General features: G+C 31.4%; 1 protein-coding gene across 2 annotated transcripts in view; it reads right to left on the bottom strand.

The window, feature by feature from the left end:
• Positions 1-7,036: 7,036 nt before the first annotated feature.
• SH3PX1 (sorting nexin 33-like protein SH3PX1) overlaps positions 7,037-20,010 on the bottom strand; it is a 57,691-nt gene continuing 44,717 nt past the window's right edge. Inside the window, exons 9-11 of one of the 2 annotated variants that reach the window (XM_075363127.1) lie at positions 18,562-18,734; positions 13,966-14,172; positions 7,037-7,219 (exon numbers count right to left, since the gene is read on the bottom strand). In XM_075363127.1, coding sequence (XP_075219242.1) covers positions 7,175-7,219; positions 13,966-14,172; positions 18,562-18,734 — 425 coding nt within the window. In that variant the 3' untranslated portion in view covers positions 7,037-7,174. Of the gene's footprint in view, positions 7,220-13,965; positions 14,173-18,561; positions 18,735-20,010 lie in introns of those variants that run through there. The other variant, XM_075363128.1, reaches the window with a different exon arrangement.

The following is a 20,010-nucleotide window of genomic DNA, read 5'->3' as shown; positions in this document are numbered from 1 at the left end:
AAAATCTCTGACATAATTGCAGAAATAGGTGAACCCATACGTAAACCTTTTGTTTGTGAATTAACATTTGTTCTCACACTCAAAATAATTTTGGAGACAAATATTCCTTACAATGATAAACAATGCATTTGTATACTTTGAGGTTTCCTTCAAATTGTTTTTTATTATTTTTACTGTTTTATCAACTGGTATATTAAGGCACATGTTCGTGATATTACAACTTACCATTTTAGTGTTATAATTAGCTTTAATACAATTTAACTTAGGACTTAGCCATTCCTAACATAATGCTTACTTACATTCAAGATTAATTTTTATTCTAAGAATTTTAGCTATAAAATATGCAATGTTTTAAAATTTATTAGCGGTCATATAGGAATATTTATTTTGTGTAAGTTCAGTAATCCAGTAAGTTTTTGGGGGTAATGGTACATATGGATACAATCTGGAGCGATAACCTAATTTATTATCATAATTAAATATTAGTTTATATTTACATATTAAATCCTTTACAATTTTTACTTTCCTGTCTAGATAGTGCTGTAGCAGAGCTATAGCTCTAGAAGGAAAGTATTGTAATCGGTCCAGTTTGGACATAATGCGTTTTCACCGGATCATGATGTTTTGATACCTACGGAACCCAAAAAACCGATGGGAATTTTCTGGATGTTTATGTTTGTATGTACATATGTGTTCGGTGTTGGCCTCTAAATCGCCTTATATCTCCAACACCAATGGACCAACTTTGACCAAACTTAGTCAGATTACTTCTATATATGGGGCATTGATACCATTAAATTTTCAACTTAAAAGGTCAAAGGGGTGAGGCTGTAGAGCAAGGTCACCATCTTTTCACCTAATTATGGTCATATTTTTCTGAGGCACATTTGTTAACAATTAAAAATAAGAACATCTACAAAAAGAATTTTTGAAATAACAAAAAATAAATAAATTCAAAATAACAAAAAATAACAAAAAAAAATAACAAAATAACAAAAAAAATAACAAAATAACAAAAAAAAAAAATAAAAAAAAATAAAAAATAAAATAGAATTTTTTTTTTAGAGCATTTCCCAAAAAATGCTCTAAACTACAGCTATGTTGTGACATCACAAGTACACGGGTAGAATTAAATAAATGAATAATATTTAAAGTGTAAAAACGTAACTCGGTCTGGTTGGGTCTCTAACTCTATAACCCAGTTGACTAGATACCTGGTGTGTATAGACTAGCGGCTAAACCAGCTGCCGACTATACAACCGAAATTTGTTCTATGTAAATTGTGAAATTATATTAGTTTGGTTAGTGCCAACCATTGCTGCTAGTACCACCATACCTGTGCAATTTAAATACAGTATGCACGCGCGCTTTAGTTAGAATCATTGAATTAAATAAACGAAAAAATATTTTATTTATTTATTTATTACCAAATTCCTTAAAAATACCAAAGCATTTACATATACAGGGTGTCCCATATAAAATGCAACCCATCAATCACTCATCCATGAAATTTCAAAAGTCAAGCCTACTTGTTACTGAAATGGACTCGTCCAACACCTGAACATCGCGGCGACGCAGTAGAACACTACTGATAGTAACAACAATGCAATCATAACGTTCAGTGTATTGCTAGAGACAAGATGGTATTTTCGCTAGATGAACGTGTTTTCATTGTTAAGTCGTACTTCGGTACGAAATCAGTGGTTGCAGTGCAAGATTTGTTTCGCCATAAGTACCCAGATAAACCAGTTCCTAGCAAAACATCAGTATTAAGGTTAGTTGCAAAATTTAGAGAGACTGGTTCTGTTAATAACAAGGAACACAAAAGATCTGCGTCAGTGTTGAATACAGATACAATCACTGAAATCAAAGACAGATTACTCGCCTCGCCAAATAAATCGATCAGACGTTTGTCTGCTGAAATTAATTTGTCTAAATCAACTGTTCATCGGGCGACCAATTACGATTACGACCTTATCGCATTTAAACGGTTCATCGACTTCTTGAGCCCGACAAAGAAAAAACGGCTACAATATTGTCAATGGTTCCGTCGATTTCTGTGTGAGGGAATTAATGTTATGGATTTGTAATTTTTCACAGATGAAGCACGATTTCATTTGGATGGCTACGTAAACAGCCAAAACAGTAGAATTTGGAGTGCTGAAAATCCCCATGTTTATCACGAAAAACAATTACACCTGCAGAAGTTGGGCGTGTGGTGCGTGATATCGCGGAAGAAAATAATCGGTCCTATTTTTTTCGAGTACACCATTAATGCAGAACGATATCAGGATATTTTATTTCAGTTCATCGCACTCTTGGAAGAGGAAGACAGACACTGCTGGCTACAACTTGACGATGCGACATCGCACTACGCAGGTTCAACTTCTGATTTCGTTGAGGAATTCTTTGGTAATCGTGTTTTCAGTCGAGGCTTGTGGCCACCAAGATCTCCAGATTTGACTGCAGCGGATTTTTTTCTATGGGGTTACCTCAAAGAAAAAGCCTACAGCAACAAACCATGAACACTTGAAAGTAAATATTGAACAAACTGTATTAAATATCCAGCCACAAACTTTGAAAAAAGTTGCAAGAAACGCTGTAAAAAGAATTGAAGCTTGTATTCAAGAAGATGGCGGCCACTTCCAACATTTACTCTAAATGTAAGGTAATGGATGGTAATAATAAAAATTACATTTACATTTACACATGCCTTTTTATTATTTCAGTACCTACCAATATAAGGTTGGGTTGCATTTTATATGGGACACCCTGTACAAAAAGAACCTATTATAGCCTTATAAATACCCATACATAGGTTGGTCCTATAATTTTAAAAAAAATTATATATTTTACACAAGTTGTGAAGTATACCTCACTCAATTAAAACAGTACATAAATAAACTACACTTAAAAATTTTTTTAATTAATGTTTTAGTATATAAAAAGATCATAAAGAAACTGATCATAACAAACAAAAAAATATAGAATCCATTTCTACAAGATAATCATACATCCTCTACACAACATCAATCTTTTTTGATTTGCTCTTTCAATTTTCGTTTTAACATTTTTTACTAACATCAAAATCCCAATATTTATTTGGCAATTCATTAAAATATTTTTTAGAGTAGTAGACTTAGCTTCTTTGTCCAGTTGTTAACAAGTGTTTTGGTAACTAATACTTTTAAAACGAGTGTTACCTGGATTCTGAATAAACTCATTTTTTAGTTCATTATATAGGTACACAATAGAATTCACAACACAAAACACGCCTGATGTCCAACGATCAGTCTGGATCCTGTTTACCGATTCCAATTATTTTAAAAATACTTTTAATTAAAAATTTAAGTATTTTTATTTAAATATTTAAATAAAACAATAAATATTTTAAATTAAATTGTGTGTGTATCTGTGTATAACCTGTGCTTCAGAAACTACCCACAGTTGTAGACTTTCCCAGAATGTAGCTTTAGCCGCGTGACAGGAAAGTCCTACAACTGTGTTGTCAGCTTTTTAGATATTTGTTTGCTGGGTATTTTATCACCTAAAAATCATTTTCCTCAATGTAATTACCTGTAAGTTCTTTGTACTTATTTTTATACATAACTATTGGTGTATCAGTCTTATCTGAATTTAATAATATTAGATCCTCATTACGCTTATTTTTTAGTTTGATAACCTTAAATTTTGTTATCATTTGTTTATTAACTATATTATTTTTTTTTTATATTATGGCTAATTAAATTTCTTATTTCATTCTTATTCAAAACAATTTTCAGTACATTGATGAATTATTTGAATTTTCAGAAATTCAAATATAGAAAGTCAAATATATATATGAGGTCTGTAAATAAAGTAATGAGACTAGTTCAGAAAAACTTTTTATTTACAATCCAATTATACATGAACTGTCATCTTCAAAATACTTCCCTTGGAAAGCCACGCATACTTCAAATGGTTTTTCCACTCTTCATAGCAGTGTTGGAACTCAGAAATCGGAATATCCTTCATGATGGTCGGTTATATTATTTTATGTTTTCTACTGTACCAAAATGATGTCCTTTGAGGTGTTTTTTTAAAGTCAGGAACAGGAAAAAGTCACAGAGATTCAAGTCAGGTGAATAAGGTGGTTAAGGAACTACAGGAATGTTTTTTTTCTTTCCCAAAAACTCATTAATTGAGAGTGCAATGTGACAAGGTGCATTGTCATAATGCAGCATCCAGTTCTCTTTGATGGCTGGTCTCATGAGGGCAACTCTTTTCCTCAGTCTTTCAAGAATTTCTCTGTAAACACATTGATTTACAGTCTGTCCTGTAGGCAAAAACTCCTTATAGACAATGCCATTGCTATCGAAGAAACAAATTATCATGGTTTTGATTTGCTCATTTTTTGATTTTTTGCGATGTGGTGATTTCAAAATGTGTCACTCCTTAATCTGGCGTTTTGTTTCTGGGTCGTACTGAAATATCCAAGACTAATCCATCACCAGTAATAACATTTTTTTAGAAAATCAGGATCAGTTTCAATTCACCCTAGATCTCGGCACACTTCCACGTGTTATTTTCCTGTTCAATAGTAAGGTTTTTTGGGACCAATTTTGCACAAACTTTTTTCATGTCATTAGTTTGTCAAAATTTGATGAAATATGGTATGGTTTAAATTTAATTGTTCTGTAATCATTCTGACAGTTAATCGCCAGTCGTACTGCATCAAGTCTCTGATTTGCTCAACGTTGTCGACACTTTTTGACATTAATGGTCTTCCACAGCATGGATCATCCGCAACTGATTCCCAGCAATCTGAAAATGCTTTAAACCACCTAAAAACTTGGGCTTGTAACAGAGAGTGATCTCCACACACCCTTTTCAATTTTGAAAAAGTTTCAGGAACATTCTCACAGAGTTTAACACAAAACTTGATTGTGCAACATTGCTAATAATTAGTATCACTCATTTTTGTAACATACAACAAAAACTTGTTTCACGAAAAGTTGTTTATGTCTCATGGCAACAATAAATTAAAAATATTAATACCTAATATAAATCAGCTGTTCATACAACCACACGTTTACTAGTAACTTTACAGAGTGTTGCCACTTCAGCTGCCAAAAAAAACTAGTCTCATTACTTTATTTACAGACCTTATATAGTTATTAAAGAAAATTACCTATGGACACACCAAAATAGCAACCTTAATATTAAACATAACAATTTATATAAAAACTCTTTGAATCCACCTTCTCATCAACAGTCATATATAAATATAAGGTAATATATTACCATTATTAAATGTAAAAACTGATAGTCACAAACATTTTTTATATAAACTGATAAAGTTTATTTATTATATGGTTATCTATTTTTTTTAGTGTGTTCATAGATAAGAGTTTTTAGTCTATTGTCTAGTGACAATATGTTAAGGAAGAATTTCAGGACATGTTCTAAAAATGGAAATAAAAAAGGAGTTCATATAAATGTGGATCATATAAACACTTTTTGAGTTGTAGCTTGCAAAATATTTTGCTCAGATTTCTGCTCCAAGGGTTAAATGAAACCACACTGAAATTTTTGGAACTTAAATTAAGAGGTAAATTTATGGTTTCATATAGTTTTTACCTTAAAAATTGAACAAAACAGATACCACAAAAGTATCTAGTAATTTTTTACAAGATTTTTATAAAACACAAAAATTTGTGCCACAAAACAAAATGTTTAGGTCTGCTTTGTTAAATTGGGAGTAAACAAATAAAATTTGTATAGAATTAAATAAATTTAAATTTTATAAAAAAAAAACAAAACAAGCTGAAATTTGGTAGAAAAATATTACATTACAATTTTAAACCAAAACAAATATCATTCATTATTATAAAATACCTACAAACAAGATCAATTATTACTAAAAAAAAAAAAAAAAAAAAAAAAAAAAAAAAAAAAAAAAAACAGTTTAAGAGTAATATTTAAATGTCACTGTTATTTTTAAAATATTAAGAAAAGAAATTCTTTAGAAATAATTTTGAAAAATAAACTGAAAATTTTTTTATTTTGTTAGTTGGCAGATCAACAATTGAAATTTACAGTGGATATGAATAGTTTTATGTGCTTTTAAAATTACAGAAAATTACTCAATGCTCTTGAGTACTTTCTAAAAATGCCTTTTAGTTTTCAAATGAAGAATATGCAGACAATTTTTATTTACAGATATTGTAATGGAAATATGCTAGCTGCACACTGTGAATATCAAAAAAGGTTTTTCTTAACAGGATTCCAAATCTACCAAAAATCTTTGCTTCACTTTTTCAATTTTTTTTTCATACAATCGGTTCTTTTCAAACATGTTTGTATTCTACTGAACACCAAGAATAATGTTGTATCGATGAAGAGCACTACATAATTTAAAAAGTTCAACATTACCCAGAGCTCAGCACTAGAGGAATTTCAAATCGCTCTGGTTTGTTGGGCAGTACAATATAGTAAATGTTTCACACAAAAAATCTCTATCCATACCTCTAGCAGCAGGTAGTACATAATTATCTACCTGGAAAATTTCTGCTGCATCAATGGCTTCAAAACAACGTCAAAAGATTATATTTTATTAAAAGAACAAAAAGTAGGTAGAAAAGAATTTGTGACAAGAATCTTCAACACAATTTACTGGCAACTTAATGAAATTATAATACAATCAAACCCTAAAAAATTGTGTTTTATGGTCTAATTTTTTTGTTGTACAATAATTTTATCACAAATAATTAGGTAAATTCTGGAACCTGTTTTATTCAATTTTTTAGATGAAAAACCATAAGAAACCATCAAATTTACCCCTTAATTTTTAAGTTCCAAGAATTTCAGAATGGCTTCATTTAGCCTATGGAGCAGAAAACAGAGTAAAATTTTTCACAAGTTGTAGCCCAAAAACAAAGTTTTTCCAAACACATGTTTATATAAATATTTTTATTTATTTTCACTTGTAAAACACATCTTAAAATTCTTTCAGGGTTTTGTGTATGCATATTCCAAGTAAAATTAAATCAATTAATTCATTAACATAAATTTTATTTACCATAGTGATATTATAACAATAATAATAATAATAGTACTAATAATTAAAGCATTATTGTAATTCAGCTCTTGCAACTGAGCTGTAATTTATTTTAAAATAAATAAATAAGGAACATCAGTCATCAAACTCTCCTAATGATTCCTGTAATCTATCAACAATCTGAAACAAACAACATAATATACATAAAAGTACACTATTACAAAGAAAAAACACAACAGATAAATAGAAAAAATGCTGCTTTCAGAATGCTATTTATTTTAGTTAACATAACATGTTGCTACCACAAGGTGTCGATTCCTTTTATTCACGACACATACTTGCAAAGAAATCAGCATACAATTCTTAAACTCTTCTGCCACAAAACAATTTTTGTAGTAATAAGATTTATCTACTCTCTCTCACCCCTCTCGCTCTCTCTGTGAGTGTATGTGGGGGGGGGGGGTGCCAAATGACAAATTTAGATGTTCAGTTGTAGACCTGCGGTTCAATTTGCATAGTGCCTGCCATCATTTGCTAATAGCGTTCTGATAATCATCATTCCACTAAGGAATGGAAGGACGTCTAGGGTTTCCTGATGTTTGTGGGATATACTTATTAGCATCCTCAAGTATCAGGGATGTAAAAGAGGTATATTGATCGAGGACATCTGCACTGTCATCATAGTGTGATGGGAAGGCTTTATGATAGTCATTTCAATCTGCCTTTTCAACAATCCATCTCCGTGGCCTTTTGTTCACCTCCAGTCGACACCAAAAGGAATAATAATTGGCCTATGGTCACTGCTATGAAGGTCATCACAAACAGACCAATTAAAAGCAGGGAGTAAACATGGTGAGCATAAGAAGTCGATGTTAGACAATGTACCAGATGATGATAAGGACATGAATGTGTGTGACCCATCATTCAGTAGATAATGATCCAAATCTTGTCTCATCCCATTTATCGTATTTCCTCAAGAGAATCGAAATGATGAGCCCCAAGAAATATGGTGGTCTCCTACTATTAAAAACGGCGATGAGATTTGCACGAGGAAATTTGACATTTCTAGAGCACTGAACTCAGAGTTCAGTGAGATACACATTGCAGATATGCAATTTAAAGGGGATAGAGACCTTCACAGCAACAGGAATGAGGGTAAATAGCAGTATCCTTGTAGCTGGCACCTCATTTCGCATGAAAATAGCAACTCCTCTACTTTCTCTGTCTATGAGACAGTCGTACCTCTCACAGAAATAGCCTCTGAGTGTTACAGCATCTTGTGATAGAAGATGCACTTCTTGGAAGCACATTATTTATTAGTGGTTCATGTGCACACGTCAATATTCTTAAAATCTTCAATACAGGACCGAAGACCTCTATCGTTCCACTGAATAATGTTCATAAGTAAAGGTAGTTATAGATACAGTACTGCAGGCAAATATATAAAAAAATTAGTTGTAGGTGATCCGGTTTTTCTTTTTCATATTTTTGAATTTAAAGAACTCCGATGTCCTAGGATCAGGCGGTTTCTTAACCATATCCTCTAGTAAATGAGGTGATGGAGGAGATTTTGAAGGATGGGAAGTTGCAGATGTCATCCTAGAGGGAGTGATTATGTGGGATTCCTTAACAGGGAGCTTATTAGATGGCTTACCGCCAGCTGTGTTTACTCCTGCCCAAGTAGGTAAAACTTTGGGGACAGGAACTTTCAGAAGGATACCACTGTTGTTTCACTAACTGTGACTAACTTTTTGTTTATCTTAGTCAGCTCTGAAATAGTGGCTGTAAGTGAAGCAACTTGATCAGATAGCATTTGAACAAGTTTTATTAGCTCACTGCAGAATCCACACTGCTGATTATCTGAATTTGTAGGAGCTTGTTTTGATGTAGCAGTGGCAAAAGTTACATTGGATTTAGCTACTTTCCCTAAGTTAAATGTCTTGTAATATTCTCATCGTACAGCTGGAAAAAACAGCTTCTGCTTTGTAGAGATTCTGAGAATTACCTTTCTTCTTTAAAAGTTGGGCAATCTCAAGAGCAAGCTATGTGAACTACTGCAGTGTGCACATTTTTCATCCTCTTGACAGTCAGTGTCATTGTAGCCTTCCATTTGAAACATCATCATGGGTTGGGAATGAAAGGTCGTACTCAAACTGAAAGTAACCAACTTTTATCTTTTCTGGTGGTACTGGAAGGTTAAAAGTCAAAATAAGAGAAGGTGTTTGTTCTTCCAATCCACTGTGCCACTTCATTATACATTTTACTTCTACAACATCTTGGGGACGAGCTCATCAGCTATTTCAGTGATATCCATATCCAAAGGTCTTGGCAAAAAAAATTACTCCTCGGTTCGTCTTTAGAGTTTTGTGACATTCCACATTTATATTTATACTACCCATATTACGGAAACATAAGATAGATCAACTTTGCTCGTCATTAAATGTTCAATCAGTCTCGTAATTTTCTGATGTTCTTCGGGGAACCACTTGAACCTGTTAAACATAAACTTTGTTTATCAAGAAAGGCAAGACCTTATGGAGGGAGCCACCTTCCTAATTATTTTGGAGAACAATGAATCAATATTTTTATATTTAAGACTTAATGCATAAGAATTTTAATGCACTATCTTCAGCATGACTATTATCCTTGTCAGACAACAGTGAACGAGGCCTCTTCACAAGACTAACATTGGTGGTTTTTTCAGATGGGCCATCTGAAATCTCACAAATAACTCGTATGATGGTTGGTGGCCCATCAAACATCATACGAGTTATTTGTGGACCAGTAATTTTGGTCCCATGAGACCCAGTGATGTAATGGGACATTCCAGCAGAGCACACATGTACTTGAGCTAGAGCTAAATACAACTGGGTTCACCCACATGCCCAGAGGACATCGTTTGAGACTCACTGCATAGAGCCATTCACCCACCGGCACAATAGTTTCCACCTTGAGTTACAGTTGCATTTTGTAAGGTAACGCAATGCCACCAAGTGTAAGTGAAAGAGGAAATACTGTAGAATGTTGCTGTGTAATTGTGTATGGTATAAGTTGTAATTTGTTTAGTGTTCTTGGTGTAGTGTATATGTATAACGTAAAGCATTCTGCTGCTCTGGGTGTAGTGGGAAGAAAAGCTGCAGAGGCTAGGGCTATGGGGACGCCAACCCCTAAAGAAATTCAGTTATAGTAACAACTTTCTTTCTTACAAAAATTTTACTATTAATAATAATAGTTTATATAAATTTATTTTACAATAATTTTAATATTTAAGATAAATATAAAAGAACTAGTGACATCACACAGAAACTATATGCAGATTATTGACTTGTTTTCAAAATTGTTCAAGGAAATGAACATATTTGCACTAATTAACTGTTTTGACTAACAAAGTTAATTCATTCATCTGTATTCATAAGGTAAAAGCGGTACAGGAGAGTAATTCATGAGACATTTAAAAGGCTTTTGTCTAATTGGAGTGACCAGCATTCATCCGAGTAGCCATAACCTCATGAACTAGCAAATTCTTTACTCTAACTTGGATAAAAATAGTAAATTGAAAATTTATGAAAATCATCATTCAGTCATCCAAGCATGAAATTGCAATGGCTTTCTACGACATCATATGACACAGTAATATACTAACCACATTTAAAAACACAAAGTTAGTAAATATTTAATCACTTATAATAAAACCAGTCACAAAGATGACTAAACAGTGAATTTAATGCCATCTAATTTGAGCGATTTTGACAATTTTATTTTCACATCCTGCCATCAAGAGGTTTGGGATAGTAAAATAATGGGTAAAATTAGATTCTGCTGTTTTTTAAGCTGAAAAACAACTGATTTTTACAGTTCACACTAATAAAACTTTTTCCATTTATAACATTTTCTCTTTATTCCAATAAAAGGATTAAAACAGTTTTTACTGCATTATTTTCTTCAACTGACACGCTTCTTTTTTTTAATGTTAACTTGCACTATTTTAATCTTAAATGTGGCTTACAATTGTTGAATTGTATCAAACAGGAAAAATGCCAAAAGATTTTGAGAAATGTGGATGGTCCCGATACCAAAGAAAGCAAGGGCGATGAAATGCGAAGACTTTCGCACAATAAGTCTAATTACTCATACATCCAAAATCTTAACATCTATAATATTGCAAAGAATAGAGAAGACATTTGACATGATCCTGAGTGAAGATCAATTTGGCTTCAGAAGAGGAAGAGATGCATGAGTTGAGTACTAACATTACACTGACAAACATAATTTCTGTTTCCTAACATGCGATACATGATTTTAACCTGTTTTTTGATGCTGAAAACGAATATGAACTCAGAATCTTTCTACCACCCAGCAATTTTGAAAAATTTTTAAATTTTAATTAAAAGATTTTTTTCGTTTTTCAACGTATAGTTAGAATTTTAAGCTTCTATATTGTATTTTGTTAGCCCATTTTTTATTGTTTAACTTTGTTAACATAATTTGTAAGCTGAAAATAAACAATACTAGACAAAGAATTAAATCATATCATAGTCACATATTATGACATATGTACCTATGATTTGGTGTGAACCAAAGTATCATGTAACAGACTGTTACTTTTGTTTAATGTGTCTAGAATTTCTAAAAAATCTAAACATACTGTAAAATATCCTTCACTGCAATCTGCAATCAGGCCTGTACCTCACAGTGAAATTACTCCTGTTCTTGAGCCACCTGTGAATGTATGTTTCAAAAGCAGTGATGAAGATCAGGCAGTACTAAAGAAGACAACAATGATTTTGATTTTGAATTACCTTACAATAAGCCACAATCTTATATCACAAGGTGAATTAAATGGTTTGGTTAGGGATTTAAATTTATCAAAAAAAATCAATTGATTTGTTAGGATCAAGAGTGCAAGGTTGGTATTTACTACATAAAAATACAAAAATGTTGGGCTTTCGAAGCCAACAAAAAAAACTTCTCAGTACTTTATTGATGAAAATAATTTGGATTTGTTGCACAAATACTGATGAGCTTATGTTGCACTTAGGAAAAGTTCATAAACCTGAGGACTGGCGCCTTTTCATAGATTCGTCCAAGTATAGTCTAAAAAAGTGGTTCTACTACACAATGGTAACAAATATCCTTCGATACTAATCGCTTATGGTATTTATTTGAAAGAGACATAAGATATGATGAGACATTCTTGTAAAAATAAATTATAAAAAACACAGCTGCAACATATGTGGTGATTTGAAAGTTATAGCTATTTTTTTTAGGCATGCAGTTATGCAGTTATGCAATATTAAGTACATGTGTTTTCTTTGCGAATGGTACAGCCGAGCTAGGAATAAACATCACGTTACCAAAGAGTGGAAGAAACGAGACAACTTAACTCCAAATGGGAAAAATATTATTCATGAGCCCTTAGTTGAACCCAAAACAAAATATTTTTATCCCCTCTCCATATCAAGCTAGGCCTAATGAAAATTTTTGTAAAAGCAATGAAGAAGGGTAATTCTGGATTTTTGTACAACAGGCAGAAATTTCCGAACATAAGTGAAGGAAAAATTAAAGAAGGAATATTTGTTGGTCCTCCAATAAGAGAGCTGGTCAAAGATGACATATTTAACTCGCTGTTAAATAATGTAGAAAGTGCAGCTTGGGCTTCATTTAAAGACATTTGCAAAACTTTTCTCTCAGCAAACAAAAATCCGACAATTACCATGATATTGTTAATCAATACTTCATACAGAGCTATGGGATGTAATGTCTTTAAAAACATATTTTCTCCGCTCACATCTGGATTCTTTCCTGGACAACCTTGGAGAGATGTAAGTACAAACATGGTGAATGTTTTCACAAAGACATTTGGTGATGGAAAGCTGCTATAAAAGGATATGGAATACTAACATGCTAGCCAATTACTGTTCAACATTAATTCAGGATGTGCCTGAGGCTATTTATAAAAGAAAAGCATCAGCGAAATCGTTCTAACACAGGTATGGCCAAGCAAAGTTATAAATTTTACAGATTTTAACTACATTTTCCCTTAATTTTTTTTAAGCGTAATTTATTTAAAATTAAGGGTAGATTCTATTTACAGATCTGCAATGTACGCAAAAAACAATTCAAGAGATGGTATCACACTTAAGAGAAACATTACAAAAAATTTTTTTGTCTATCAGTGTTATACAAAAGAGCCTATAAAAGAACAAGCCTGTATATATTACCTTTATCGACCTTGAAAAGGCATTGGATAATGTGAACTGGAACAAAATGTTCATGATACACATGAACATTACAATTTCACCAGATGGGAGAAGTTCCAAGGAAATAAAAATGAGAATTACACAAGCAAGAATTGCCTTTAACAAGAAGAAACACTTGTTCTGTAATATCAATATAAATTTGGATATAAGGAAACAGCTTCTAGAAACGAATGTATGGAATGTAGTTCTGTATGATAGCAAAAGTTGGACAATCAGAACTATGGATAGAAGGAAGCTGGAGGCCCTTGAAATGTGTTAGGATCAGGTGGATTGACAGAGTTACAAATAATGTGGTACTTAACCAGATGAATAGATGAATGAAGAACAAAAGTTCATGAATGCTCTCATGAAGAGAAGAGATGCACTAATTGGCCACATACTATGACACATTGGGCTCCTCCAAATTACTGTTGAGGGAATGATTGAAGGGAAGAATCATCGTTGGAGAGGGGAGAGAAAGGCTGGAGTATATCAAGCAGATTATGAGGGATGTGTCAGGCTGAAAAGGAAGGCTCAAAATAGAATACTTTGGAGACTTGCTGCCATCAAATCATAGGACTGAATACCAAAAATATATATATATATATATATATAAAAATTAAAAATATTTAACATCAGATTAGATAATAAAACTTAGAAATACAAAAGTAGTTAAAAATAAATTACCTTTTGATAAAATTTAATTTGCTCCCTTAAGAAAATTTTCATTGCATTTTTTATCTGAATATGACTTTCATAATGGAAGTGATTTATTTCTGCCAACAGTGCATAAGATACAACATCCGTTCTGCTTCTCACTTCTTCTAACTGAGACAGCTCCATCTTATGATCAAATGTCAGCCTCTCACACTCTTTTCTTTTCTGAAGAGCCCCCTAATTAAAAATAAAAACATGAACACTAAGAATTAAGAAAAAATATATATAACCATTAAATCTAAGAGTAACTGAAAGATAATTTCTTCAACAACAATCAAATTTTATACATGATTTTTTTTAAGTGAAAACTAGGAGTAAAAAAAAGTTCAATGTATGGGAGGATGTTTTGGGACAATTTTTTTAATCTGCTAATACGTTTAGTAAACATTTGATAGATTGTAACTTAAAGTTCAAAAAAAGTGAATTAATTAAACAGAAATGGAATTAATAATTCTATTTTAATAAATAAAATTTAGTTAAATTAGAATGAATTTAACAATCAGCACATACAATCCCAGAGAACATTTAGGCTATGCCATCATCAAAACTAACCTACACGTACATACCTTTAAATTAGAAAAATAACAGATATTAATTGCACAATACAAAAAACCAACATAAAAGCAATAAATATCCATAAATGAAATACTAATGTTTGTTAAAGTTTAATTTTAAATTGTACGCATATTTCTCTTAATGAACCTCAAATTGAGTAATGGTCACATTTATCATTCCTGTTGGTAAGTTAATCACATTTTTCTAAGTTTTATTTATTAAAATGGAATACTTTGTTTTAGTTTAATGGACACTTCTTGCACCTAGTAATAAGTTTTATTTATTAGCCAATTCAAATGAAAATTAATATAAAATTATCAATATCAATTAACGTTATAAATCAAATCAAATCAAATAATTCCATAATTTAAAATTCCATTTTAATCATAAACAACTATCATTGAAGGAGCACAGCGTCACATTTACCATTCTGTGAATGAGCTCTTCATTATGTGATATGTATAAAGTTACGAGGTATCAGCTGTAGTCCTTGTAATTGTGTTATTGTATGTGACATCATATAACCAAGATGGCTAACAGATAAAAATACAGAAAATTGATTATACACTACTCTCATGAAAAAGTGAACGGGTAATTTTTTAAATTGCATGAAACAAGGAATAAATTTATATATTAGGGAGTATTTTTGAAATGAGGATCAATCAGAAAATTCCCAGCTGGACAGAGATGTCAAAAAACTATGTTATATGTCAAATATGATCCTTTACATGAAGAACTGCAAAGTTTCAGCTTGTGTATTTAGTTGCTTGTTTGTGGCAATCAAATAAAGGAAACAAGTTTTGAAATTTCTGAAAAATTGATAAAATTGAAATTTGAACAATAATATAGTACTTTGTTTTAAAACATTTAACACCAAAGGCTATTCAAAAGAATTAGATTACACTTTAAAGGATTTTTCCCCTTCATTTTCAATGATAAAAAAGTGGGCTACTGAATTCAAACAGATCATACATCCATTCAAAATTATGAACGCTTGCAACACTCAAAGACTACTATGATTGATGAAATCACCACCAAAAATCCACAATTCTGTATTAAATGATTGCAAACTGAAAGTATGCAAGCTTGCTAACATCACAAACATCTCAACAGAGACTATGTCTGCTACATTTTACGTGATATTTTGTATATGAAAAAGCTTTCCACTAGATGGGTACCACATTTGTTAACAACTGACCTAAAACATATTTAACTGAACACTTCTCAAGGGTGTTTAGACTTATTTATATGCGATTCCACTGAGTTTCTTCATTTTATAATAGTAGGTGAAACATGGATTCAACATTACATGCCAGAAACCAAACAGCAATCAAAACAGTGGTAGGGAACAGGTGAAAGGACCAAGGAAAGTAAAAAGTTTCCATCTGCAGAAAAAGTCAAGACTACAATTATTGAAGTTCTTCTGGTGTGTTTCTTATGAATACCTGGAAATTAGGCATCATAAAAAAAAACCACACCAACAAGCAGTATTACACTTAATTACTGAACCAAATGATGGGTGCTATTCAGGTTAAACACCCAAATCTGGCCAAAAAGAAAGTGCTCTTTTACAACAATAATACACCTCCACACACATCTCACGTTGTACTGCAAAACTCCACGATCAATGCTTTGAAAAGTGCTTTCACATGCACTGTATTTGATTCCCAGTGATTACTTCCTCCTCCCAAATCTGAATAAATGGGCTTGTTGCTAGATGAAGGTTCACTTCAAATGATGAAATCAAAACTGAGACAACCGCTTATTTGCAGAGGACAAATTGCATTAGAATGTGATCATAAAAAAGTTGGAAATTGTTTATCTAAACGTACAAAATTGAGGGGTGATTGTTGAAAAATTAAAAAAAATTTGTGAATAATCTTGTGTTTTCTTTGTCACGCCAAGAACTTTCCAAACGGCCCATATAAGTTATACTTTTTAGGAGTCATAGATCATGACAATTTTGGTATTTTTCAAATTTTAGGAGTAATAGCATATTCAGCTTCACAGAATGGATGCTTGACCACTAGAACTTTTTTTAATACAATCCCCAAATAGGAAAAAGTGTTCTTGAGCAGTTCCTGAAGCAGAGTTACTGACTTTTCAAGGCACTCCACAAAGAGAAGTGGCTGTCCCACAACAAACTAAAAAGTGCTAGCTGGCTTGATTCTACAGATACTCCCAGAATGATGATCAATACACCTCCCATGGTATCTGGGATAGATTAAGAATAAGTAAAGGTAGATGGTAGAGGATAGGAATTACCAATCCAGAGGAAGACTGGATCAAAACATTTACTAATTTTGCCAAAACCATAAAAGTATATTTTCTTTTAACTAAATCTAATACCCTTATTACCAGTGTAACTAGACTATAAAATTTAATTCACAGTACCATCCAAGAAAAATCTGATATGTACCTGTACCAAATACTATGTCTCCAAGTCTATGGTTACAGGTTTTTCTTGTCCTTTTTCTTCAGAGGATTAGGGAAAATGATTAATGAATTCTACTATCCATATAATATTATAGCATCCACAAAGCTCCAATACTTATTGCAGTGCACTCCATTTGTGGTTTTTTCATAATTTTTTATTTTAAGAATTTTACTGAAAGTCAATTTCTCAGTCAAATGGTTTGTTTTTCTTCAATATTTGGATTAAATTTAATATTTATTTTAATACAAATACATTCCACAATTTTTTTTGGATGTTGCTGAAATTTTGTAATAATAAAATAACTACTGCAATTTCTGAAATACTGCTACAACTCAAGACTTCCTGTAACCTATAATGTTGTAACTACAACCAGGATTTTAAAATCAAAACTATATAAATTAAAATGAGTGTTCTTTGGTGTTTTCATAACATTTAAACCTGCAACTCTTTATTTTGAAATTCTTCCTATTTTAGCTATTACCTTATATTAATTAGGGTCAATGAGGTTTTCAACAAAAATAATCTTTTCAGATTTTTACATAAAGAAATTTGTTTTTGCGCATTATCGTGGGACTAACCTCTTGATCATTGACTAGAAAATATTTTTTTTTACATTTTTGACAACCAGGCTAGATCGATGTTATGGTCATGTCTTCATCCACTGTGATGACCTATCAGACTTCAATTATATTCTTTTCAAGAAAATAAAAATAATTTTATATAGTTATTAACTAATAGAATTAAAAAAAAACAGTGGATTCAAATAAAAATATGACTTATAAAAGAAATATATATATACCACTTAACCACCAAAAAGAAAAAACCAAAATAAAAACGATACACGAAACCAATTTTGTAAACACATTAAAATGTTTTTTAAAACAATTTTTGTGTTATTCCCATTCTTCAATGTATATGATTTTATAAAGTACGAAATAATCACTGAAGTAGAAAAATGTTTTTATATCCTATTTTAATGATACAAAATTACTTTTATTACAAAGCCAGAATTTTTTAAATATTCAAACATACTTCAAATTTAAGATGTACAAAATATTCAGTTTTTGAAATTTATTAGTTACATGCTTGACAAGAAACAAAGTATCTTGAAACTGTCTACCTACAGGTATACAATATATAACTTTTTATTTTCTGAAAAAAAGTTAAAGGAACTTCCGGGGCAGGAGACACTTATCCAGTAAGCTCAGTTACTACACAATAAATTCTAGTATACAATTTTATCAATCATCTGTCAGCTACACCATACACACAAGTATTTTCCCAAACATAGTAATTTTTTTTCAATAAAAGATAAATACAAACATGTTATCATAGGATAAACTGTAACAGAAAATACAAAAGAAGTATTTAAGCATAGCAGGATACATATGTATATGAACTGAATAGCAGTAAACATGTTAATGTTATTATTTGCAGACACAAAATCAAGCTGCAATTTATACATTAACAAAACAAAAATTCATGCTTCTGTAAAAGGCAACATATGCTTAAAAAATACAAAACTGAAAGAACAATTATGGTAGTACTCATGTTACAAAGGTAATTTTCCTCACCTTATGGACAGTAAGAATATCAGGGAATGCTGCTAAGATGCCTTTAAATATATGTAATACATCGCCTAGAGGTTCCCAGTCTAATTTCGGCTGTTCTTCAAACAGTTTACCTATTTCATTATATGTTGATCCCGCTTTTTTTATTGCCACAGTCAAACTCTTTTCTGATGATCCTAAAATAAATTGCAAAACATATTCAACTGATTACAGTAATTTATACAATTTGTACTACAATTATAATTCATTGGAAAAATAACTGATCTTTTTTTATTTAAAATAACCTTTTAAACACACAGATCAATCGGTTACAAAACTCTCACTCGGTTAAAAGTAAAAATCATAATTAAAGTAAAAAATAACTATTAAAAAAGAATAGATAATTTATCCCATTTTATACAGGAGGTGATCGAACTTTTTAAATTACATATCACCAGATTAATGTGATCTTTATAGTGTATAACAATGACTGATCTCTTTCGTGTCCTGATGTATCTCTTTCAACTCTTGCGCTGATGTATACTTTCACAGCCTTCATTTGTGCAATACATGGTCGGACAGACTTCCATCACTACTCTTATAACAATGTGGGGAGAAAATTTTGGAATAAATAAGCAAGAATTACTTTATAACTCAAAGGCTTTGATAAGAGGGTATGCTGCCATCAAAGTCTATCCCCTAATATACTATCACTACTTCCTATTTATTATTGTGGCTTCTTGTAGGCTCTGGTTGACAACCAAAGAAATTACTAAAAATGACTTCAAATGTATCACCAAATTTTAACAATGCTTCACACAGTTTTCCTTCAGATTGATGTAAGGAATCAATATACTAACTATGACACAATAACAACATAAGGATGATAATATTAAGATGTTAATAAAAAAATATGGCACTCTATCAACCATCTTATGGTGTCTCCATATAACGTTCTTCCATATGGTTCTTAACAATTAACATTCGGCTCTTTAAAAATTGAGGTGCACTTTTTAATAAAAAAAAAGAAACACTATTACTACTTACTGCAATATACGCTTCAAATCAAAACTGAAGGATGTCCTGATGTTCAGAAAGGATAATACTAATACCGTTAATTCTCAAAATCAACAAATTTCTGTACTACTATCTGCACTCCAGTCAACCACGTAAAAATACAAATACAAACGATTCTACTACCAATTAAACAATCATACTGTTCAATTCATCATGCTCTGCACATGCAAAGTTAAGTTGTGTTTTGAATGTACATATAAAACAGATTTCTTCATGCAAAACAAAAAATACAATAAAAAGTGTAAAAAAAAAAATATGAATTCTTCAAAGAACAATCCATTTTCTGATGACATACTCCAGTTTCAGAAGAGGAGCACAGCCTTTTTTTTTAAAGTAAAATTTTTATAAGTTGGAGGCAGTGATAAATAATTTTTTAATTTAATTAATAGCTTTACA

The sequence above is a fragment of the Lycorma delicatula genome, chromosome 4 (assembly GCF_047948215.1).
Source record: "Lycorma delicatula isolate Av1 chromosome 4, ASM4794821v1, whole genome shotgun sequence".
In the NCBI taxonomy this organism is placed as follows: Eukaryota; Metazoa; Arthropoda; class Insecta; order Hemiptera; family Fulgoridae; genus Lycorma; species Lycorma delicatula.
This window is presented reverse-complemented; position numbering and strand designations above follow the sequence as displayed.